The sequence below is a fragment of the Pteronotus mesoamericanus genome, unplaced genomic scaffold (genome assembly GCF_021234165.1).
Source record: "Pteronotus mesoamericanus isolate MK-2021 breed Mesoamerican mustached bat unplaced genomic scaffold, CSHL_Meso_final scaffold_83, whole genome shotgun sequence".
NCBI lineage: Eukaryota > Metazoa > Chordata > Mammalia > Chiroptera > Mormoopidae > Pteronotus > Pteronotus mesoamericanus.
Genome location: NW_026555328.1, coordinates 1921189 through 1947824, shown reverse-complemented (window position 1 = coordinate 1947824; position 26636 = coordinate 1921189). Strand labels below are relative to the sequence as shown.

At 39.7% G+C, this 26636-nt stretch overlaps 2 protein-coding genes across 3 annotated transcripts in view; one reads left to right on the top strand and one right to left on the bottom strand.

The window, feature by feature from the left end:
* The window catches only part of LOC129062726 (glycine N-phenylacetyltransferase-like), a 50725-nt gene extending 35219 nt beyond the window's left edge, over window positions 1-15506 (top strand). For both annotated transcript variants that reach the window (XM_054563751.1, XM_054563752.1), the window contains exons 3-6: window positions 352-459; window positions 12202-12328; window positions 13180-13342; window positions 15012-15506. In XM_054563751.1, the coding sequence (XP_054419726.1) occupies window positions 352-459; window positions 12202-12328; window positions 13180-13342; window positions 15012-15414 (801 nt within the window). In that variant the 3' untranslated portion in view covers window positions 15415-15506. The remainder of the gene's footprint in view (window positions 1-351; window positions 460-12201; window positions 12329-13179; window positions 13343-15011) is intronic.
* A 3385-nt stretch (window positions 15507-18891) lies between these two features.
* GLYATL2 (glycine-N-acyltransferase like 2) lies at window positions 18892-25411 on the bottom strand. Its single transcript, XM_054563635.1, has 5 exons — window positions 25334-25411; window positions 24106-24213; window positions 22242-22368; window positions 21977-22149; window positions 18892-19290 (listed from the first exon to the last, which is right to left on the bottom strand). The coding sequence occupies exons 1-5, from the start codon at window positions 25409-25411 to the stop codon at window positions 18892-18894; spliced, it is 885 nt and encodes a 294-aa protein (XP_054419610.1).
* Window positions 25412-26636: the final 1225 nt, after the last annotated feature.

Here is a 26636-nt window from a genome sequence, read left to right as displayed (position 1 = left end):
TTAAAAATTATGCATGACTATGTAAGTAGAATTAAATAGAAGGACATATCACTAAATTCTACAATGTGATACTGAATGATTTTTAGTTAATTTATTTTATTTCTCTGGATATTTAACTACATCCAGAGAATATATAATATAATATATATATTTATATAATGTTGTCATGGTTTGACCTAATAATTTATTTACATTTGGAGGACTAAAGTCATACCTGGAGACTATTGTAAGTAGATGCCTTACCAGTTACTTACTGTGATTTCATTGAAATAATCCTTGTCCTGATCAAACAAAGTGCTGGGCCACCTCTTCCTAATAAGCTAACCCTTTCACTTTCTCGTGATGCTATAGGTTTATGGGACTGTCTTCCACATGAACCAGGGAAACCCATTCAACCTAAAGGCCTTGGTGGACAAGTGGCCAGATTTTAATGTAGTGGTTACCCGTCCTCAGGAGGAGGTAAGGTGCCAGATATAGAAATCATAATAAATGAGTAATTAAGGTTAACTTGCCCATAGTTGCACAGTTATTTCTATGGAGAGTCAGGATTATGACACATGGATGATTCTAAAGCTCATGTTCTTTTCACTTTTTAAAAATAGGTACTTCCAGAGGGGAGGTGGGAGGGCATAACAGGGGAAAGAAGGAGAAGGGTCATCAAGGAACACGTATAAAGGACCCATGGACAAAAACAAGGCAAGGGGGTGGTAAGGATTGAATGTGGGAGGTGAGGGTCGGTACGGTGGGGGAAAGCAATGGGGGGAAAATGGGGACCACTGTAATTGAATAATAAAATGATTTTTTTAAAGATAAAAAGAAAGAAAGCATACACTTCTCTCTGCTCTATATGCCTACCTTGCACCCAGCAATGGAGAGCCATGGGACACAGACGTGTATGTCAGTGATGATGAACAAGTTCTTGTCCTCAAGGAGTTCACAGCCTGGAGGAAAAGATACTTAAGCAAATAAATTAACACATAGTATGAAAATGTGCACAAACATACAAGAACTTACAAGCTTCAGAAGCAGCACTGGCCAGGGGGTGATTAAAACTATAGATGTCATATAGATGGATATACAGGGAAAGGATCAGAGAAACTTCCTGGTAAATAATTCACCTAAACTGGATTTTGAAGATAAATAGGTTTTTGATACATTGACAACAACAGAGGATGCATTCAAAGCAGAGAAAATAACACCTAAAATATGTAAAGTTATATATGAAGAATGTTAGGGAAATATAAAGAATGAATTGCACTGCCTGCATTTGGGAATATATTTTCAGTACCAAACTTTTAAAAATCACTCAAACTCATATATGACAAACCCACAGGAACAAGACAGAAATGTCTACTTTTACCACTATTACTTATCATAGTATTGGAAGTCGTAACCACAGCATTCAGACAAAGAGAAGAAATAAAGTTTCCAAATTGTAAAAGAAGGGGTATAATTGTCATTATTTCCAATGACATTATACTTTATATAGAAAACCCTAAAGGTTTCATGGAAAAAAAAAAGACCCTATTAAAACTGATAAATGGACTGAGTAAAGTAATGGGATACTAACTAAATATCCAGAAATTGGTTGCACTTTTAGATGTCAATCATGAATTACCATAAGAGAAAACTAAAAATTTTCCATTTATGATGGCATAAAAATAACCTAGAAATAGCAATTTATAGATTCAACACAATTCTTATTAAAATACCAGTGACACATTTCACAGATATAGAACAAACTTTTCAAAAATTTATATGGAACCATAAACAACCCTGAATAGCAGCAGCAATTTTGATAAAGAAAAACAGAGGAAGAGAGATCACAATACCTGATATCAAACTGTATTACAAGGCCACTGTAATTAAAAAGTCTGGTACTGGCATAAGAATAGACACATAGATCAATGGAACAGAATAGAGAGCCCAGAAATAAACCCATGTCTCTATGGTTAATCAATATTCGACAAAGGGGCAGGAGCATAAAATGGAGTAAAAACAGCCTCTTCAACAATGGTGTTGGGAGAGCTCACAGCTACATGCAAAAAATGAAACTCTACCACCAACTTATAGCATACATAAAAATAAACTCAAGATGGATAAAAGACCTAACTATAAGTCATGACACCATAAAAGTCCTAGAGGAGAACATAGGCAGAAAATCTCAGATATCTGTACAGCAATATTTTCACCAATATGTCCCCTAGAACAAGGGACATAAAGGAAAGAATAAACACATGGGACTTCATCAAATTAAAAAGCTTCTGCACAGCTAAAGAAAACATCAGCAAAATGGAAAGGGGACAAACCATATGGGAAAATATATTTGCCAATGATACCTCCGACAAAGGTTTAATCTCCAGAATATGTAAAGAACTTATATGACTCCACACCAGAAAGACAAACAATCCAATTAAAAAAATGGGCAAAGGACCTAAACAGACACTTGTCCAAGGAGGACATACAGAGGGTCCAGAGACATATGAAAGGATGCTCAGCATCACTAGCCATCAGAGAGATGCAAATTAAAATCACAATGAGATATCACTTTACAACAGTCAGAGTGGCCATCATAAACAAATAATATGTGCTGGTGAGGTTGTGGAGAAAAGGGAACACTGGTACACTGTGGGAATGCATGCTGTTGCAGCCACTGTGGAAAACAGTGTGTAATTTCCTCATATAAATATACTACCAGACTCTAATAATAAAAAAAAAGCATGGTGGAGGCATAAAGGCAAATAAATAGATCAATGGAAATGAATAGAGAGCCCAGAAATACACCCGTGCCTCTATTGTCAATTAACATGTGACAAATGGAGCAAGAACATATAATCAAGTAAAGAAAATCTAGTCAATAAATGGTTTAGGAAAATTGGACAGGTACATGCAAAAAAATTAAACTATACCACTCTCTTACAACATATACAAGAATAAATTCAAAATGTATTAAAAACTTTAATGTAAGACTCAAAATGATAAAAATCATAGAAGAAAACATAGGCAGTAAAATCTCTGACATTTCTCTTAGCAATATTTTTGCTGCTATGTCTCCTTGGTAAAAAGAAAAAAGAAAAATAAAAAATATGTACAAATGGGGCAAAATTAAACTAAAAACATTTTGCACAGCAAAGAAAACCATCAACAATATGAGAAGACAACCTACTGAATGGGAAAAGATATTTGCCAATCATACATCTGATAAGGGGTTAATAGCCAAGTTATATTGTATAAAGAACTCATAAAACTCAACACCAAAAAAAATTTAGTTTAAAAATAGGCAGAGGACCTGAATACATACTTCTCCAAAGAGGACATACAGATGGCCAATAGACATATGAAAAGTTGCTCAACTTCAGTAATCATCAGAGAAATACAATTAAAGCCACAATGAGACGTGGATACATGGAACAGACTGACAGCTGTCAGAGGGCAGGGGAGAACAGAATGAAAGAAGGTTAAGGGATTAGCCAAAGAACATGTTTACATAACCAATAGACACAGGTAACCGTGTGGGGATGGCCAGAGGGAAGGTGGGGGTGCAGGCTGGGTGGAGGAGGTGGAAAGAAGAGAGAAATGGAGGCTCTTGTAATAGTGTCAACAATACAAATAAGAAACCAACAGAGACGAGGGAAGGAGGGAGGGGTGGGCGGGGGAAAAGGAAGGGAAGGGGCAAGTCAAGGAACATATAGCAAGGACTCATGGACAAAACCAAAGGGGAAGGATTGAGGGAGGGTGGGGGGGGAAGGGACAAGGGAAAGTGGTGGGGGGAAGGCAGAGACAAATGTATTTGAAAAAATAAATAAATTTAAAAAAAGAAAAACAAAAAAAATACAAATAAAGGAAAAAAAGACAATGAGATGTCACCTTCAGCTATCAGAATCATAATCATCAATAAATCAACAAACACCTAGCATTGACCGGGATGTGTAGCAAAGCAAACCTTAAGTAGGAATTTATATTGGTGCTGCCACTATGGAAAACAGTATGGAGTTTCCTCAAAAAACTAAAAGTAAAACTGCCTTATGATCCAGCGAGTTCACTTATGAGTATACAACTGAAGGAGCTGTACATGTGTACAATGGAATGTTACTCTGCCATAAAAAAAGAATGAAATCTTGTCATTCGTGTCAGTGTAGAAGGACCAACAAGGCATTATGCTAGGTGAAAATCAGTCAGTCAGAGAAAAAAAGTTACTGTAAGATTTCACTATAGATACAGAGAAGACTGAGGGTTGCCAGAGGGGAGGGGAGCTAGCATACAGGGTGAAAAAAAGTGAAGGCATTGAGGAGCACAGATTAACAGTCACAAGGATGTAAAGTGAAGCATAGAGAATGCATTCAATGATATTGTAATGACTATGTATAGTGCCGGTAGGTACTGAAAGCGGTAGGTACCACTTTGCAAAGGATGTGATTGTCTAACCCCTAATGCTGTACACCTGAAACTAATACAAAATAACATTACTTGTAAACTTTAATTAAAAAATAAAATTAAAAAAGAAAAAATAAAATTACATTAAGCAGCTCATTTCAGATACATGTTATAAGCATATTAGAAAATACATGTCTACGGCCATACCACCCTGAACATGCCCGATCTCGTCTGATCTCGGAAGCTAAGCAGGGTCGGGCCTGGTTAGTACTTGGATGGGAGAAAATATAAAGAAAAATGTATGCCTGTAAGACAGTGTAGCCGTATATCATTTTAATATAAAGTATTTACAAACAAAATGTAAATTTATAGTGTTTTTTAAGAAAATATCTACAGAGGCATGGATACATGGAACACACTGACAGCTGTCAAAGGGAAGATGGAGGGAGGAACTTAATGGAGGAAGGTAAAAGGATTAGTCAAAGAACATATATGCATAACACACAGGCACGTGATGGCCTGAGGGAAGGGCAGGGCCACAGGCTGGGTGGAGGTAGGCAAAGAAGGAAACAATAGGGATATCTGAAACAGTGTAAACAATAAAATTAAAGTTAAAAAAAATACCAAACTAAAGAGAATACAAAACAAAGATATTCAACTTAAAGTTTGAAATCTAAAAATGGAAATTTTTTGTCTGTTTAAATAGATATTAAAAGCAGTGATTGCCAGTGATATTAATTTTGAGTATTAGTGCATTTCTGTGTGAAAATTTTCAGCTATTTTACCCTGGTTGGATTGTTATTCTCCAATTCTTTCCTTCATTTTCCAATAATCCCATCTCTGGTATATTAACTTTGAGAAGATATTTTTGAAGAAATTTTATGTTTCAATTTTGTTGGAAAGGCAAATTACTTTTAAAATAATAGTGCATTGTGGTTTACATTTGAAAAAGATTAGGTGTCTTTATTTTGTATAACATTATCATATATATGTAAAACAAATTTTAGGGAACTTATTATACTTATTTTATTTCTTTTTTTTTAATGTTGTGAAATTCAGTTGCCCCCATTTTCCACCTATTACTCTCCCCTGTCCTACCTCCCCCATTGTCTTTATCCATGAGTCCTTCATACATGTTCCTTGATGACTTTCCTCTCCTTTGCCCCATTATCCTCCTCTCCCCTGCCTTCTGGTTACTATCAGTTTGTTCTTTATCCCTGTGTCTCCAGTTAAATTTGCTCACTTGTTTTATTGATTAGGTCACTTATAGGTATGATCATATGGTATTTGTCTTTCACCATCTGGCTTATTTCACTTAGCATAATGCTCTCCAGTTCCATCCATGCTGTCGCTAAGAGTAGGAGTTCCTCTTCTTTCTGCTGCGTAGTATTCCATGTATAAATTCACCACTGTTTTTTGATCCACTCAAATTCTAATATAAGGTTACTTGTTGATTTTAATATTGCCATGTTCATAATCCATTTGTTCTGAGACTCTACGATAGAGTAAGATTTACTTTTGCAATGGAAGCTAGCTTTCCTTTCATAATAATACTCTTTTTCTCCTAAGGATTTCAGAATTATATAAGAATGCTTTCTAAATGAGTGCATGTGTGGTTGATTCAAAATTACAGTGCAACATATATCTAGTTCAGCAAGTTTTCTTTTTTTAGTATATTTTATTGGCTATGTTATTACAGTTGCCCTATATTTTCTCCTTTATCCCCCTCCTCCCTGTATCCCCCTCCCTCCAGCATTCCCACCTTAGTTCATGTCCATGGGTCATACATATAAGTTCTTTGGATTCTCCATTTCCTATACTATTCTTAACATCCCCCGTCTATTCTGTACCTGCCAATTATGCTTCTTATTCCCTGCACCATTTCTCCCATTCTCCCCTTCCCCCTCCCCCCGATACCCATCCATGTGATCTCCATTTCTGTGATTCTGTTCCTGTTCTAGTTGTTAGCTTAGTTTGCTTTTGTTTTTAGGTTCAGTTGTTGATAGTTGTGAGTTTGTTGTCATTTTACTGCTCATCGTTTTTATCTTCTTTTTCTTAGATAAGACCCTTTAGCATTTCATGTAATAAGAGCTTGGTGATGAACTCCTTTAACTTGACCTTATCTGGGAAGCACTTTGTCTGCCCTTGCATTCTAAATGATAGCTGTGCTGGATAGAGTAATCTTGGTTGTAAGTCTTTGCCTTTCATGACTTTGAATACTTCTTTCCAACCCCTTCTTTCCTGCAAGTTTTCTTTTGAGAAATCAGTTGATAGTCTTATGGGAACTCCTTTGCAGGTCACTGTCTCCTTTTCTCTTGCTGCTTTTAACATTTTCTCCTTACCTTTAATCTTGGGCAGTTGAATTATGATGTGTCTCGGTGTGTTCCTCCTTGGGTCCTGTTGGGAAATGCCCGGTCTGGTTTCAGAAGCTGTAAACCTGCCAACAGGCTGGAGGGCCCAAGGCTGGAAATACTCAGGAGGCCTTGGAGAAACAGGCTCCTGAGGAGACCTGACCTATCCCCCCAGGTGAGCTTTGCCTTGGGGTGGTCTCTGCCAATGACAGGTAAGACCCCTTGGGAGAGGGACAACCTAAGACAGGCATTGACTGATAAAGGCAGCAGACAAGAAATTGGGGGACTTGGAGAAGGGGCAAAAAGGCCCCCACACCTCTCGGATTGGCTTGGACATGGCCAGAGTCCTCACTGCAGCCGAGAAGCAGTCTCCTTATCTCTTGGTGGTTCCCTTCCCACACCTAGCTCAGGCTTGAAGCAGGGTAGGAATCAACCCTAAATCAGGCCTGGTGGTTGCCAGGGAAATCAGGCCTAAAAGTAATTTCTTTAAAGTGTGCTTGGTTTTTTCCTCAGATCTCTGGCCAGCCCATACTGTGAAGGACCTTCACATTATTTACACTGCTTACCCTATATCATTAAGGCACTTGCCCTTATCTTCATTCTCTTTTGTTTATACTGGTCTCCTCTCAGACCCATGTAAATCAGTGAATTCCTGTCACTTGTTTTCTTAAAAGTATCTATTCTCTGTGAAACTTAACATGCTAATGTAACGAGTGTATGTATGCATTCCTGTTACCTAGCCCACTGATAAGTTTTTCAATAAAAGCCTTGGAACAAAGGGCGATGGGACCTTCCCCACTGGAGGGATGTGCCGCGGCCTTCTCTGGTAAGAGGGAAGTGCCCCCGTCAGCTCTCTCGGCAAACAGAGAAATGTTTGCGATGTTTTGTGTTTACTCCCCTTCATCTGTAAACCCCGGGACCGGCTCTGTGGATTTCAGAGCCCTGCTCCCACCTCAGCTGGTCCCAGCTGGTTTCCCTCAGGTTCAGGGAGCGCTGTGCTCTCTGCGGCGCTCCCCTGTGGCAGAGTGCCCCCTATAGCCGCAGCGCAGTGCGACAGGGTCCAACTTCTTTGAGGCTTTCTGAGCTTTCTGAACTTGCATGTCTATTTCCTTCACCGGATTGGGGAAGTTTTTCCTTCATTATTTTTCAAATAAGTTTTCAATTCTTGCTCTTTTCTTTTCCTTCTGACACCCTTGTGATTTGGATGTTGGAAGGTTTAAACTTGTCCCAGAAGTTCCTAAGCCTGTCCTCATTTTTTGGAATACTTGTGTCTTCATTTTGTTCTGGTTGAATGTTTATTTCTTCCTTCTGCGCCAAATCATTGATTTGAGTCCCAGTTTCCATCCCTTCACTGTCGGTACTCTATATATTTTTCTTTATTTCACTTTGTACAGCCTTCACTTCTTCCTTTATATTGCGACCATACTCACATTTCTGTGACAATCCTGATTACTAGCATTTTGAACTCTGCATCTGATAGGTTGGTTATCTTCTTGTCACTTCTTTTTCTGGAGTTTTGATTTGTTCTTTCATTTGGACCATATTCCTTTGTCTCGGCACACCTGTTATGCTATAAGGGGCAGAGCCTTATGTATTCACCAGAGTAGAGGAACTTATTTTGCTGCAATGTGGCACTGTATGTGGGGGAGGTGTTAGATGGGGAACAGTACCACTTGCATGGCTCTCGCCCTGCTTTCAGTCACTTCCCCAGCAATACAAAAGCAAATTGAACCGTTCTTGTGCTGATATTGGGTGGGTGAGTTTGTGTACATTCTAGGACACTGTGAGTTCCCCCAATGGACTCTCCTGTGAGACTGGGCATTTCTCCTGCCACTACAACCCTTACAGATTTTTACAGCCAGGGGTTTTGAGGCTTTATTTCCCTGTGATGAAACCTTGGGTTGGTCTCGCTCCCCGGTTGTTCCTCCTGGTTTATCTGCAGGTGAATGTGGGACCTCCCAGTCCATTAGCTGCCACATTGCCTTCCCAGTGTGCCAGTCACCGCCTTGCTGCACATCCTCGCTGCCCCAGCTGCTCATCACCTGTGTTGCAACAGTTTGGGGCTGGACAGCTTCATGGGATTGATGCATATGGAAGAACATGCAGGGAGCTGTTGGGATATGTGACATGCCTTTATGCAAGGATGGATGATCCATGCATGCTGCAAGCTGCGTGTCACACTGCATGTCACCTGTCCCCTCTGCTTGGCACCCACTGTGGACCCTTGCATTCTCCCTGTGTGTCTATATCTGTGCTCCCAGTGAGATGCTCCTACCTTCTTAAGTACTAAAACAAACAAAGCAGGCAGGGTGCCAACAGACCTTATGCAACAGAGCTTCATAGTATGCATGTGAGCCCACTCAAAGCTATCGGACCCATACTCAAGACTATGAAACCCAGCCTCAAGGCTATAAGAACACTACTTCCTCAGACCCCTTCAAGGTTGTGAGAAACTGCTTCCTTTAATTACCCAGACACCTGGGTGAGGAAGCCAGACTGCCTCCATTTACCCTACAGCGCCCATCCTGCCAGGCTGGATGAATGTTTCTTCTTTAACTCCTTGGTTGTCGGACTTCCATACAGTTCAGATTCGCTGGCTGTTCTGTTTGGTTTTTGTTTTTAAATTGCTGTTGTCCTTCCTTTGTTTGTGCAGGGGAGCAAAGCATATCTACCCATGCTTCCACCTTGGCTGGAAGTCAGGCTTAATAGTAAATTCAATCCATGAGGTGGTCCCATGATGTAAATCAGCGATCCCCAACCTTTTTGGCACCAAGGACTGCTTTCATGGAAGCCATTTTTTCCATTGATGTGGTTGGGGGAAGATGGTTTCAGGTTGATTCAAGTGCATTACATTTATTGTGTACTTTATTTCTATCATTACTACATTGTACATTGTAATATAAAATTAAATAATTATACAACTCATGATAATGCAAAATAAGTGGGAGCCCTGAGCTTGTTTTTCTGCAACTAGATGGTCCCATCTGGGCATGATGGGAGGCAGTGAAACCTGAAGCATGTTGTGTATGTCCAGTCTACTCTGTAATCTCATTTTGGTTGCTGTCACTGCAGAAAACCCTGCTTGACAAAGATAGAATGTTGGAAATGTAAGCAGGCTCTTCAATGCCTTTGCAGCAATCTCAGGATGTTCTGTTTTGACTTTAATCCAGAATGTATGGAGATTTGAAGTTGTCTCGAACATACTTTTAAGGCCTCTTTCATTGATGATCTCAAGCAGCTGATCCTCTTTAGCACGGACAAAGTCAATTCACCTAGCTTATTCACAAGTGGGTCATGGATCCATTCCTTCCCTATTCGGGGGTCTTTCATGGTCAGAAAGTAACGCTCAAACTCCTGAAAGCTGAGATAAATGGTCATGTACCAGCTGGGAAAAAGAAGGCCCTGGCTCGGTTTCTTTCAAAACCTCTGCTAATGTTTGAAACATCAAAAATGCCAGCGTTCACTTGTCGTCCCCATAATTCCAGTTTAGTTTTGAATGCAGTCACTTTATCTGTGACTTGAACACAGCTGTTTTTCCCCCTGAAGTGGCAAATTGATTTCATTGAGCAGGTTGAGTATGTCACACAAATAAGCAAATTTTGCGACCCGTTCTGTGTCACTGAAACGTGCTGCCAGTGGTGACTGTTTTTCTAAAAGAAATCTCTGGAGCAGCTCTCCTAATTCAAAAACTCTGGCCAGTGGTCTAACTTTAGAAAACCATCTCACTTCTGTGTTTGAGAGGAGACGTGTGTGCTCTGCATGAACAGATGAGCGTTAAGGGCAGGTATTTTAATGTGTTTGATCATTTTAATCACATCCTGCAAAACGTTGTGAAGTTCAGGTACATTTTTCAGCTAGCCAGCATTTTTCTATGGATGACACAGTACATTGACTCACATTCAGAAGCGACTTCTTTGACCTGAATAGCAAAACCATATGGCCACCCAGTCATGGCAATCGCTCCATATGTGCATATACTGACACCAAATGGCCATTTCAGTTTTCCTGATATGTAATCATTCAAAGACTTGAATAGTTCTGCAGCTGTGGTGTTGGTTGGCAACAAAAGTGCACATAACATAACCTCATGCAAATCCTCCTGAAAAATCTATCACACAAAAACAAGTATTGCTGCCTTGTTGTCAACATTGGTAAACTCATCAACCTGGATTGCATATCACAGTGACTCATTAATCCTCTCTAAAAATTGTACCTCAATATCCTCTGCTATTTCTTCAATTCATCTAGTTGCGGTGCTAGCTGAAAGAGGGGGAAATGTTATCTTTGAACTGCAGCCTCTCCTAAAATGTCATGACAAACGTCCTTAGCAGCAGGCAGCATCAGCTCTTCACCAACAGTAAAAGGCTTCTTAGCTTTGGCAATGCAATTAGCCACTAAGAATGATGCTCTCAGTGCAGACACATTTGACAAAGTGGCGGCCTTCAATAATTGCTTCTGTTTTTTGTGTTCACATTTTTTTCTTTGGAAAAACTCCAGGGTCTTGTCTTTTAACTCACGGTGCTTGGTCTCCATGTGGATAAGCAGTTTTGAAGTTTTCTTGGCTTTACTGAATAGCTTGTTCACCACATATTCTAAAACGCGGGCTTGAAGAATGCCAATCACCTGTTGCAATGAACCTGTAATTAAAGTAGGACTCTTGGTATTTTATTTAAATTCAGCTTAATTTTGTTGGCAGTCTTAGACTATCCCACTGTCTCATCAATGGGTCTTTCCCCCTTTTCAAAGAGGCTTTCCAATAATGTTGGTTTTTCACTCATTTTGGCAAGGGTTAGCATGTGGGCTTACCAAAACTGTGAGAGGCTAGTGTGCAGTGCAAGAAAGAGGTGTGGATGGAAGAGGTAAATAAAATAATGGTCAGGCCATGCATGGACTAAACTAATGTTGGATTCTGACTTAATGCCTGCTTCTAGGTGCAGCTGTGCAATCGAAGTACATCAACTCACTTGCCACTTTAAAGCTTGCCAGCAGGTGCAGTTTAATTATCACTTGCCACTCACTGATAGGGTCTTGATATGAGTCAGCACTAGCACCACCACCTTAGCTGCACCTCAGGTCATCAGGCATTAGATTCTCATAAGGAGCACACAGCCTAGAGCCCTTGCATGTACAGTTCACAGTAGGGTTCACACTCCTATGAGTATGTAATGCAACCACTGATCTGACAGGAGGTGGAGCTCAGGTGGTAATTTGAATGATGGGGAGCTGCTGTAAATACAGATGAAGCTTCACTCTCTCACCCACTGCCCACCTCCTGTTGTGTGGCCTGGTCCTAACAGATCCATGGCCCAGGGACTCTGGACCCCTGACAAAGATGACTCAGGAATAGTGATAATGTTTTAAAAAAATCAATACTTAAGTTTGTAAAAGAGTAAAGTGTACTGAAATTCTTAAACTCAAGTATTCCAATCACTTGATCTAATCAGTTTGATTTATTCCACATTATTCAACGAAACAGGACATGAGAGATGATTTTGATCATTACACCAACACCTACCAAATCTATTCTAAGGATCCCAAGAACTGTCAAGAAATCCTTGGCAGGTCAGATGTCATCAACTGGAAACAACATTTACAGATCCAAAGTAAGTAACATCTGGGAGGTGTGTCAGTGGCTGGAATTGCTCGCGTCTATACCTGCCGGGTCACTTTTCATCCCAAGCACACGCTCCTGTTACCTTTACTTCCTTCCACAAAAACCCAGACACTCAAATTGATGTTCATTCCTTGCAGCTGGTGCTACCACCTCTTTTTTTAGTGGAGTAGAATTCAGACATTGCACTTTATGGAGTTAATATGAAAAACTGTGAGTGATATAATTTCTTGCTATCTCGTTATATTTTGCAGTCGTATTCAGGATCTCTTAGGTGATGAAGTGTAAGAGCAGAGCTCACCCTGTGGCCTTCAATTCCAAGGATACGAACAACTCCTCCTTGTGCCCTAAAGCACCTCCCAGGTCACAGGGACCTGGGACCGCCATGGTTATGAGCATGCCCTCCAGAGTCAGCCTCCCTAGGGGGGCATCCTTACTCTGCCAGTTACTTGCATTGTGATCTTGAACAAATGATATAACTTAACCATTATTCAGTTTCCTCATATTAAAGAAAGAGGAAATAAAAGTACGTAACACACAGGGTCAATGTAAGGATCAAATGTGGTATTAGACCAATACCTGGGCATGTCTAATGGGCCCATGTAAGTTTGGCTGCGGTTCTTTGAATTGCACTTCTCCCGTGATTTCACAGTGATATGGTCAGGATTTCTAGTAGTATCTCTGATTTGCATAAAAGAAAACATGCTCAGGCAGTGACACAGCCAAGGTCACGTGCTCATCGACAACACGGGAAACAACATTGCCTGGCTTTAAATCCTGCAAACTTCTACTGGGAAGCTTCTTGTAGCATCTCACTTTTCTCCTTACTTTACCCCTTTCTAGGTTCACAGTCCAGCCTGAATGAAGCCATACAAAAACTTGCAGTTATTAAACAGGTCCAGGTCAAGCAAACACAATGCATCCTCTACATGGAGTCCAAGACGGCAAGAAGACTGCTCCCTTCTCTGCCAGAGACAAACATTAAATTTAGCAAAGTCAAAGCCCTGTGAGTCTGAAAAAAGATGCTCTCACTACTCACATCTTTCACTACTTCCCTCCCTACATTCATTCTTGCCTCCCTGCAATCCATTTCCAGAGTGATTCTTTTATTGTAATAGGTAACCTGGACCATATCCGTTCATCCACTGGAAAGCTATTGCTGTTTCTCAGCTGGACTTTCAAGGTCCTGCAAGGCCCGGCATTTATCACCTCTCAAACTTCATCTTGTCTGTCCTGCTTACTCCAACCAGTGGCTCTGTTCTTTCTGCAACTTCATCTCATAGACTCACACATGCCTTTGGGCCATTGCATTTGTTCTTTGTCTACCTAAATGCCCCTCCCTATAATCTTCACATATTTGCCTTTTTTTTTTTACATTTATACCCTTAAATGTCATTTTCTTAGAGAATTCTCAGAGCACCATGTCTAAAACCACCTTCTGACATATTCTTCATCACATAATCCAATTTTTATTTTCTTTGTTGGACTTATCATAATCTGAAATAGCTTTCTTTGTGTATTTACATGCCTGTTGCTTCATCCTCTTCTGTGATATTTCAAACTTCACAAGAGCAGGTGCCCTTTTTATGTTGTTCATTGGTAGATCATCAGTAGTGAGAACACAGCACATACTAGATGCTTGATAAACACTCATGTGATGAATTCACAGTGCATAAGTTTTCCATTCATGATAACTTAAGCAAATTCTGACTTTCAGTCCAACACTGAGTATAACTGAGCAGTGATGGTGGAGATCTCATCTGGAGATGCCCAATTGCATGGCTGCCCTTCTGTGTGTCAATAAGCATAGAAAAGCTTTATTCACATTGCATCACATATTACACCTGAAAGACATCTCCAAATGTATAATCTCATTGGATTGTCTTGTTTTTCCCATGAGATACACAAGGTAGGAGATATTATCTGTCTTTATCTGACAGAAAATAGGGTCAGATGTGGAAATAGCTTGTTCAGGTCACCTGAAACCATAACTGGGGATTGAGTCTCAATTTCCAGTTCTATATTGTGGGCTCTTTCCAGGACACTTACTGAAGCCCCTTTACACCACAGCAGACGCCTTCAGGCTTTGATGACCTGTACCTGGGGTGCCGCCTGCACTCCATATCACTGTCCCTCTGTGGACTGGGGCCTCCCCGCAGTGACCAAGGGCCCCCTCCCACCAACATTCAAAGAGTCCATGATTGTCAGCTCTGGTTTTGCACATTGCTAGCATGTGCTTTGGGACCCTTGTTTATTTTCTGTTTACCTGTTTTTCTTATCTGCAAAACAGGGGTGATAGCAATTACCTCATCTTAAGTGGAATGTCACAGCAATGTCCAGAAGAACAATACTTAATTTTTATGTAATTCTTATTGTTCATGGGACATAAGTCCTATACTTAAGCAATATCTCATGTAATATTCATAACCTGCCATTCAATGAGGATGCTATTAATATTCCTGTTCTACAAAGGTAAAAATGGAGGCAGAGAGACAGTGTGTTGCCTGCTCAGGATTGCACAGCTAGTCAGATTATGCTTCCAGGACTGCTGGCTGCAGGGTCTATACCTTTACCTCTGCTCTTATTCGCATTGTCTAAACACAATTTGAGGGAAAATAAACGTAGTACTCCAAATGCATGTGATATAATTGGCTCTTCTCCCTTGTTTCCAACAGCAACAAAGACATGTTTCAAATCTCATCCCTCAATGTTGCCCATGCTGCTCTGGTGAATGAATTCTGGCATTTTGGTGGCAATGAGAGGAGCCAGAGATTCATCGAGCGCTGCATCCAGAACTTCCCCACGTCTTGTCTGCTGGGGCCTGAGGGGAACCCTGTGTCCTGGGGCCTAATGGACCAGACGGGAGAGATGCGGATGGGAGCCACCATACCTGAGTACCGAGGCCAGGGTCTCATTTTCTATGCCATGTCTGCTGTTTTTGAGATTCTGGGGAAACGAGGCTTCCCAATATATTACCATACAGACAAAGCCAACAATATCATACAGAAAGTCAGTGATAATCTGTCCTGTATCCTCATGCCTTGTGACTGGAACCAGTGGAAATGTGTGCCTCTGTGAAGCACCCCTGAATACAAGACAATGTTGGGTGGGCTGGTCATTTAGCAAGAGGAACATTAGGGTGGAAGGAGAGAAAAAAATAAATGATGACCATCATTAAAGCAGTTCATTTTATTTGGGCTCTTGGGGAGTGTGTACGGTCATAGGACTGACAATGCCCCTGCTAGCAAATGGAGTACAACAGTATGTTAAAAATCATCACAGTCAAGTGGGGTTTATTCCAGGGACACAAGGATGCATCAACATGCACAAATCAATCAAGGTAATACACCAAATTAACAAAACAAAAGATAAAAACCATATGATCTTATCAATAGATGCAGAAAAATCATTTGATAATTATATCCATTTATGATTAAAAACTCAATAAAATGTGCATAGAAGGGAAGTATCTCAACATAATAAAGACCATATATGAAAACCCCTCGGTCAATATCGTACTCAATGGTGAAAAATGGAAAGCTTTTCCTCTAAAGTCAGGAACAAGACAAGGAGGCCCACTCTCACCACTCTTGTTCAACAAAGTTCTGGAAGTCCTAACCAGAGCAGTCGGGCAAGAGAAAGAAATAAAAGACATCTAGATTGGGAAAGAAGAAGGAAAAGTATCAATTTTTGCAGATGATATGATTCTGTATATATAAGAAACCCTAAAGACTGCACCAAAAAACTATTAGAAACAATTTTAAAAATATAGTAAAGGTGCAGGATACAAAATTCATGTACAAAAATCCTCTGCTTTCCTGTATACCAACAATGAAAATTCATAAAAATAAATGAAAAAACAATTCCTTTTGCACTTGCAACCAACCAACCAAACAAACAAACAAAAAAATCCCCTAGGAATAAACTTAACAAATGATGTGAAGGACCTGTATACTGAAAACTACAAAGTATTAATAAAGGGATTTAAAAAGACAGAGTGAACTGGAACAATATTGTGCATTCATGAATTCTAAGAATCAAGATGGTTAAAATGGCCAAATTACTCAAAGTCATATACAAATCTAATGTACTCCTAATCAAATTTCCAAAATCAGTTTTTAAAGAAATAGAACAAAAAATCACCAGATTTGTATAGAATCACAAAAGACCTCGAATAGCCAAAGCAATACTGAGAAAAAAGAACAAAGCCAGATGTATCACTACCTGACTTCAAATTATACTACAAAGCTACAATAATCAAAATATTATAGTACTGGCAGAAAAACAGACACACAGACAAATGGAACAGAACTGACAGACCAGAAATAAAACTACAAGAATATAAGCAAATAACTTTTGACAAAGGAGCCAAAAACACACAATGGAGAAAAAAGTCCTCTTCAAAAAATGGTACTGGGAGATTTGAAATACCACATGAAAGATAATGAAACTAGATTACAGTTTGTCCCCTTGTACAAGAATTAATGCAAAATGGATCAAAGACCTAAATATAATACCTAAAACAATAAAGCACATATGAGAAAACATAGGCACTAACTTACAGACCTTGGTTAGAGAGAGCATTTTATGAATTTGACCTCAAAGGCAAGAAAAGTAAAGGAAAAAAAAATGAACAAGAGAAGATAATTGCAAACAAATGCTCTGACAATGCGTTAATACCCAAAATATATAAAGAGCTCATACAACTCAACATCAAACAAACAAACAATCCAATTAAAAAATGGGCTGAGGACCTGAACACTGTTGGACCCTCATTCACTGCTGGTAGGAATACAAACTAGTACAGCCACTATGAAAAACAGTACAGCATTTCCTCAAAAAATTAATAATAGGGTTATCATATGACCCAGCAATCCTCTTCTGGGTGTCTACCTGAAAAACTCAGAAGCATTTATTCATGCAGATATATGCAGTAATATGTTTGTTGCAACATTATTCACAGTGGCCAAGACATAGAGACAACAAAAGTGTCTTTCAATAGAGAGATGAATAAAGAAGACTTAGTACCTCTATATTATGGAATATTACTCAGCTATAAGAAAAGATGAAATACTACCATTTGAGACAACATGAATGGGCCTGAGAATATTAGGCTAAGCAAAATAAGTCAGGCAGAAAGAGCTAAGAACTATATGATTCCACTCGTATGTGGGATATAAAACTGAAACTCATGGACAACAGCATGGTGATTACCAGAGGGAAGGGGGTGGGGGGTAGCAAGGGCAAAATACACGAGGACAGAAGATGATTTGACTTAGGCTGATGGGTATACAATGTCATATAAAGATCATGTATCATAGAAATGTACACTTGAAACCTATATGATCCTATTAACCAATGTCACCCCAATAAATTTAATAAATAACAATAAAAGAAATGCTAGTTAGTCTCAAACGGGAAGCATGAGGTTACTCTCCTCATGGAGAAACATGAACTTGATGCTCATATGTGGTTAAGCTAAATAATGACTCCCAGTGATATCCAGGTGCCAATCCTTAGAAGCTCTGATTGTTAAATTATATGACTTTACAGCGGTGACTAAGTTAGGCATTTTGACATGAGGAGGTTATCCTGGATTGTAAGTAACCCAAGTGGGCCCTAAGTGTGATCACAAGTGTCCTAGGAAGAGGGAGGAAGGAAGACCTGAATACAGAAAAGAAGGGTAAGTGAAGTGGATGGAAATAGAGGGAGAAAAGGTCGTGTGACGCAGGACCCCCGGTCAGGGCATGAGGACAGCCTGTACACGCTGGAGAAGATGAGGAAACGGATTCTTCCTGAAGAACCTCCAGAAAAAACAGGCTGTGCTGGCACTTTGATTTTTATCCCATAAGACTTTTTTTTAGATTTCAGACTACTATAAATATAAGGCAATACATTTGTGTTGCTTTAAGCCACCAAGTGTATGGTAATGTTTTACAACAACAGGAAAATAATACCACATAGATATGAAAACAATATTGAAAATATGAAGTCACACAACTCAAACTACCAAACCCTGTGATAAAGAGCTAGTCAGAAAACCAAACTGTCACTGACAGCCACATACATTAATTCAGGAGAGCGTCTTAAAGCTCTTTAGAAGACACCCAGGACCAAAAGAAATGATGCTGAGTGAAAGACACACCTTTGAAAGATCCTTTGCAAAACTTTGTAAGAGGAAAGGGAGGATACCAGAGGAGACACTTTTCAGAGCGACTTTTTATTGTCAAACACAGAAGCATAAAAAAAGCAGGATTCCTTTCACAAAAGACATCCTCTTCAAAGAAGAAAATATTGCTTTTAAAAGGTTCTCTTGGCACTAATGATTGACATGGGGCAGTTTTAATTCTGAAATGTCTGTCACCACAGAGGAAAAGTATGGCATCAAAGGGTCAAGTTTCTAATTTTCTATAATATGAATGAGAAGGAAAACTAAAGTATTACATAAGGATGGGCTAAAGCAATGCATGCACCCCAGATAATTGGATGCTTTTTTGTGTTTGTACTGGTGTATTTTCACTGATAAGAAAGGCTTGAAATGGACAATGGCACCAATCAGCAATATTTCTTGGGGATGCACTTCCACTGATGCCAACCACAAGGATGACTCTTAAGTCCAAAATTTATCCATTTCTGTACAATAACTTCATACATACTTGCCACATGAAAATAACATGGATTTTTTTTCTGAGTAAGATACTCTGCCACTTGGACATAAATTTGCCACATGTTGCCTTTTTTGCGATATTCGGGGGCCGTATAGCCCATCCTCAGCTCACAGGACTGTTCCATCACAATCCAAGAAATAGGGAGCCCCTCTGGACACAGCAGACCAAATGATGGGAAATTCTGGAGGCAGCGTTCAACGTATTTCAAGCTCCTCTCATTTTTTCCAAAGTTCCACTTCTCATTCACAAGCCTTGCATATGAAGTATCCAAGATGATGTTTGAAAACTTTCCCTCCCTGTCAAAAAAAAAAAAAAAAAAAGAAGAAGAACATTCATTCAGCCAACTCTTACCAAACACTAGAGTTGCAGAAAATGAATATGACACCATTCCTTTTCTTGAGGCTCCCACAGCCTGGAGGGGGAAACAGATGCACCCCCAAAAGTGTTATATTTATGTCTGCTTTAAAATCTCCCCAAATAATCAAGAAGGAGGAAATCCTAATAGCTTTATGATGCAGAAAGTACATCCCCCCCCCCCAAAAAAAAGCAGTCCAAGGAAATACCCCAAGGAAGAGAAGATGTGCTGAGTTTTCTTTGAAGGTCCACATGTGAAACACATGGGCTCTAAATTCTACTCCACAAAGTATCTAAATACACAAGATATGTCTTTTAACAGATATTTCAATAAAATATATGTGACAGGAAGATGAGAGCAATGTTAGTCTTACAGCTTCACGTATCCTAAAACCCATCACCACACGCCTCTAGGGAAGTACCAAAAGGGCTATTTAAGAAGCACTGATACACGTAGGAAAATTGGATTTCGTGGTGGGAACAATCAGGATTTTAATCCTCATTCCGCCCTTGGATAAATTGTCTGAGACTGAGTTTTCTCATCTGCAAAATCAGAATAACACCCTCTATGGGTAGGGGAGGTTGGGGCAGGTGGAAGATCCCAAAGAAGTTTTTGCTCCTCCCCAGAGAGAAAACATTCTCAGGAACTTGCCAGTTTTGAAGTTGCTCTCTGTTTGCTAGTGGGTGAGGTCACTGAGCACTAACTTCTGTGCACGCGGATGAGGCTTTCTTTTGCTCTCTTCCATGCCTGACCCCGTCCTAGTCCTTCCTCAACAGTCTCATGCATTGTCACCTGCCCTCCCCCGGTGGGATAGCTGTGCATTTAGGCTCAGAGGAAAGAAACATCTTAGGACAAGTTCTTCAGTCCAGATCGCCAGCGTTATAATATTAAGTATATTCACTCTTCATTTACCATTTTCCCCTGTTTATCTTAAGATTCTCATGGAAATACAGCTGGTCCAAAGCACGATTTGAATGTTGTTTGCTCTGAGCTACATCAATTGCATGTGTGAGTGGGTGTTTAGATTTTAGTTATTCTTTTGAATTAGTAATACACAACTGTAAAGCATAAATTGATATTAACCAAGAATAATTACGTCGTTCTCTGACCCCCTATTACCCAATTATCTTCTCTAGCAGCAACTGGTGATGCAATATATTTATGTAATCTTCTAGAGGAACTCTGTGCAATTCTAGATGGGTACATGCTGTGATAGCATACAATGTACAGTGTTCTGTCTATCTTATTTGTTTCTTTTTTTTTGCTTAGCAATATATTTTGGAATTTTTATCAATTCATATAGAGTTGCTTCTTTCTTGCTAATGGTTGCATATCATTCCATTGTTTGGATTATACCTTAATGAATTTATCCATGCCCCTACTCATGGACACTTAGGTTGTTTCATATGTTATGCTATCACATATTATATTAATCAAAGTTTCTTACCATCTAATTTGGTGATATTTTCACTTAATATACATATTTTTGACCCTACTATTTAAATTCTAGGAATCAATCTTTCAGAAATATTTATACAAATTGTGCCATGATCTACTTATGAAGACATTTATAACAGAATTTTTGTGTTAATAAGGGAATATATAAGTATGTATCTCCCTATTATAGAAATCTATGCAGCTACCAAAATAAATGCAAAGTATCCATGTGAGCTTACATAAAAAAATGTATATATAACATATTGCTGAGTGAAAAAAGCAAGCTGCAGTACAGTATGCATGTATGTTATTTAAAAAAAGAACAAAAATGAGGGAGCCGTGAGAGCAGGGTCAAAGCTGAGGATAAGGGAGGAACTAATACCAAGAAAAACATATCAGGGTGCAGCCCCCATGCAGCTGGGCCAGAGTCGACAAGAATGAGGAGGAGGCATAGGGCAACGGTTGAGCCTTGCCTCAGATAAACATCCTGACCAGAGAAAGACAGAAGAGGGGGGGCCCAGTAACAGCCTTGAACCCAATCAGCAGAAAAGAAGCTGCCTAAAGTAGCCTATCGCTAACTGCCACTTCTCGCCCTTGTACCCTGCTTGCTTGCTCCGCTTATGTATAAAAACCCTAGTGCCTTAGCAGCGGCGCGCCCTTCGTAGGTGGAGGGTCTGCTCCTGCGCAGGTAAAATTTGGCCAAACAATAAAGTGTGTGTGATAAAACTCTGAATTCTGAGCTCTTACTTGCTGGGATTGTAACAAAAAACACACATAGTACTAAAAGCATATACACCAATATTAAGAATATTTATACCTAGACAGGAAAATTGTGGGTAATCGAAGTGTGCAAACTTTTACCTCTTACTTTGAATATTTGTATATTGTATATAGCATTGTAGCATTTTTGCAAAATTCAGTAAAGATTTTTCAGTGCCACCATGAAGTCCAGTGCCTTCTCAGGAATTCTCTTGTGAGACCTGAGTAAGTTAATATATGTAAATTACCTCATCCAATGAAAGCCCTAGCCATGCTCAGTAAACAAAGTTCTCTTCTTTTATCCATGCAACCATGTACCTCATCATAATTTAGTCTTAAATCCTGTATTTCCAAGTCTGGCCCTTATGGCAACTTAATGATTCTGTTTGAGAAGAATAAAAGTAAAACCTCACCTTCTAGCTCCATTCTCTTTGGATTGTTTAAATATCTGTGTCATATCCTCCTTGCCATCACTTGACGTCTCGCGTTTCCCTGGTATTTGTAGTGAAAAGAGTATGGTCTTCGTGTAATCCACCTGCACTGATTTTGAAGCTGAAATCTTTCTTATTGCCTCACCCAGGTTCTCTTGGCAACCTGGAGGGAGGAGAAAGACAGGCTCTGTATCACCGTCCATGTCTGCTGTGAATAAACTAGGGGGTCTTTGCCTTTTAACTCAAACCAATTACCTTGGATCTGGAAGACTTGTTCCCAGTTGATAACCTGGGGGCATGCCAGGACTTCCTCTAAGTTGTCAGGAGCTTTGGTGAAGATGTGGTAAGTATTGGTATAATGATCCAGATCATTGTTCATCTCCTGACATAACAAACATCAATCACATTTACATTGCACTATAATTTACCAAATGTTCTTGCATATGTCTGCAGTGCTAGACTCGATTGTTTGATATGCTCTTTTTCTGAGAGAGGTACATAAAATGGCTTTGCCATTCTTTGACACACTGAAGGTGTTTCCTCTCTGATGATGCGCTAAAGTCAGCTGTCCTGGGGAGAGTGAGTAAATAGCTCCATTCTCTGGGATGGAAGGGGCACCAGGACTCATTAAGGATCTAAAAGAGAGAGTGCTTCCAGCATAGAAAGTAGTATGAGGAACAGGGTTGGGGGGTCAACATTCTGGGACTGTGAAGAGGTGATGACTAAGCTAATTCTGACCCACCACTCTGGGGTGACTGACTCTTGATGTAAATGTGAATAAAGAGGACTTTGAGAAAGATCCATCATGCTAGAGCACACAAAATCACCTGGAGTTCAAGGCCAAGACTGTCACTTCCTACCTGCTATCTTTCTGCTATTGACACTCTCCTGGGGATCCTGCGTGTTAATCGTAGGTGCTATTGTTTTCTAATTCCCCTGATTACTATGTAAATAGAGGGAGGGTAAAATATACCTACTCTGGGATGAAAAAGATTCACTGCTTATACCTCCTAAACTTGGAAGATGGGGAAGACATTCTTATTAAATATACATGATTTGTCTATTGTTTAACAATTCTCTCACATGCGAGGGGAACCCAAAAAAACAGAATTGTCTTCTGGAGGACAAGCCTCTTCTAGTACAGGCTTCCCCTGCTAGGTGAGTATTCTAGGAACCCATCTATATCAGTGTACCCACTGGCGTTGTTGAGAGAGGCTGTGTTCACCTTTAGTGAATTTTTCTGAAGACTCTTTCAACACATTTGCCCATTTCATGATGGATGATTTATGAGCGCACCTGCCTACCCCATGCTGAGTGTTCAGCAGTTTTTAACCAAAAAGTGAATGACCCCCCATGCCCCACCCTTCCTATTCACCTGATCTTGCCCTGAGCAACTTTTTTTGTTTGTTACCCCAGATGGAAAAAGTCCTCAAAGGGAAACATTTTGCTGATGTGGAGGAAGTGAAACAAAAAATGACAGAAACTCTAAAAGGCATCAAAACTGATGAGTTCAAAAACTGTTTTCGAGCAGTGGAAAAAATGTTTCAATAGGTGTATTGCATGAAATGGAGAGTGCTGGTATTTTGAAGGGGACTGAAGTTTAAACATGTAAGGATAAATACACATTTTTTAATAAATAAATTCTGGGGTTTTGGGGTCCCCCCTTGTAGTAATTTTATCAATCTCACTTTTCATAGCTAAGAGAGCAGTCACCTTCCCAAGGTCACACAACTAGTCACTTGGCAGGTTCAGATCTCAAACCCAACACTGACTCAAATATTATTGGATTATGTTCAATTAGTCATAGAGAAAGAAAGACATTTTCTAACCACGTCTAGTCATAGGTGTCTGTGCTGAGGTGTATGCCTGTGACCAGAAGCTTAATGGAAAAGAATTGACTAGATGGGATCCTCATGTTATTTACAAGGCATGGACTATTAGCTATTTGGGTTACTCCCATGCCTTATCTCACCATCCTACCTTCTCCCCCAAGCAGTCTTTCCAAAACCTATATGAATCAGGGGTGCCACGGTTCTTCTCCCCAGCCCCCACTTTCAGTTCCTTGATTCCCACACAGAGAATATCCGGAGCATGACTGGCCTTGTATTGGAGGTCTCACCTCTTTCTTAGGCCGAGTAATAACTATCTGATAATCTGGCCAGGCATCCACGAGCACCTCCAGGTTGAATGGGTTTTTATTTATAATGTGGAAAATGGCACCATACACCTACAAGGGCAACAGAACAAAACAGGAGAGGATGAAGTGTGTCTTCAAGATGAGGTCTTGGATGTGGTATGGGAAATAAAACCAGGAGGAGGTAGGAAGATTGGACAGGCTAGAACTAGGGCTCCCAGAATGGTTCATTGGACCATTTATTGGAAAGTATGCTGTGAAATGGTCCAGCGAGGGTCCACAAAAAATCCAAGCCAATAGCTGAATCATTAGGAGCTACGTCCCATGACATTCATTCATTCATTTTTTAAAAATTCATACCATTTTTCCCATTTTAAAATGTTATAACATATCATCTATTTGGCATCTATTATATATCAGTTGTATTTCAAGTATAGAGAATTCAAAGGTGAATTCAAAAGCAAATTCTAGAAGGATAGAGAAATACACAGTCTGATCATAACGGGACACACGTTCTGATGAATGTATGCGTGTGGTTGTGTGGAGGAAGTGGTGGGTGACTGACAGGAGGCATCACATTTGAACTGGTGATTCTTGTAGGATAAGTAAAGTTTTTCCCTGGCAAAATAGAGAGAAGCAGGGCAAGTAATTTCAGGTAGGAAAAAAAGCATGAATAAATGCTTGAATGAGTAACAGATTGTATCATACATCATACCTGCTGAACTGTGAGGGGCTCAATAATTGTAGCATGTAGCACATGGCAGAGGAATGTTGGGAGATGGAGTAGAAGGGGCTGGGATGTTTTTAATAAGCCTTTGTATCCCCAGTTAAGTGTTGTCGACTTTATGCTGTGGACCTCTACTGCACTTTTAAAACAAGGGAGTAATATAATTATATTTTTTCTGATAAATGACTCTGGTCACCAAGTTGCAGGTGGGATGGTAATATTGAAAACAGGGAGATATTGCAATAGCTTAGAGCAAACAAAGGAATTTCATTAGAGATAGCATAGAGTGGAGTCAAAAGATGTTTAAAAGGAAAAAAAAAAAAAGAAGTGAAGGAGGCCAGTAGATATGGGTATTGATGTCATCCCTGGAGGAGTAATCCCACTTTAAACTTGTGCTTCCATCTGCCCTGGAAAGGTTCTGAGCCCTGAAGCTATCCTCCTCACTCAGAAGCCCTCTCTCTCCCCATATCACCCTTCCTCCCTCACCTTATAGGACTCAGGGATGTTTTTTTCCAAAGATTCATACAAATGCTGCAGCTTCTGGGGCTCTTTGATCACAAACATTCCGTGTAGCACCTTGGTCCCCTTCACTCAGGAAGATGATCTAAGGAAATAAACATATTAACAAAAATACCTGGAGAGATGTGATAGGGGTCCAGGAAGAAGAAGTCACCTAGGAGACCATACGCTGTCAGAGGTAAAGGGCTTAAGAAATTATCTAGCCCAAACCTTCATTTTACAAGTGAGAAACTAAAGCCCAGAGCTGCAACTGGACCCCAGGGCCCCTTGGTGATTTCTCTACAATTCCAAAATAAGAAGTACCATTAACATATCTCGTGACACAAATCTCCACAAGCCCATTTGATTCAAATCAGGACAAGAACCTGAGAGGTGAATGTCTTGAGCTGTTCAGATGCAAATGAAGAATAATGCATCTCTTCAGAAGCTGTCCCTAAGGATCCCCAAGTCCCCTAGGCATTGAAACACCCATGCTCCAACATTGCTATAGCATCAGTAATATTTTTCAGCCATCATGAAATAATAAGATCTTCTGGAAAAGATCCTGAAGAGCATATTGTGTGTAGTCCTTTTTTCCCAAGGAACAAAATCATAGGAGGGAAAATTGTTGATTAGTGATGATACTATCCAAGTATAAATTGGCAAAATCTACAAATTATATCCTAGCAACCTTAAAAACAAAGCAAACACTTCTAATCAATAATTCCACTTCTAGAAACTCATCCCAAGAAAGAAAATGATAGATATTGATAAAGGTATAAACACAAAGAAAAGAAACCAACAGAGACAAAAGGGAAGGAGGGAGAGGTGGGCCGGGGAAAAGGAAAGGGAAGAGGAAAGTCAAGGAACATAAAGCAAGGATTCATGGGCAGAACCAAAGGGGAAGGATGGAGGGAGGGAGAGGGGGGAGGGGTCAAGGGAAAGTGGTGGGGGGAAGGCAGAGACAAATGTATTTGAAATAATAAATAAATTTTTAAAAATTAAACAATAAAAAATGGTATATTCCAGAGAAAACCCACAAGGAAATCCATTGTAGTGTTAACGACATAGTAAGTTTACAAATAATACAACATTTATCATAAAGAAATGGTTAAGTTAATGACAGTATAACTAAATAATGGGTTACCTTGTTGCCATTAAAATGGTGTCTTCAAAGTGTGTTAATGACATAGGAAAAGTCCAAGTTATAAAGTCAAGAAAATATATGATATAATCCCAAATTAGTAATATAAAAATGGATAGATGAATAGTTATCTGTGTATATGTATGT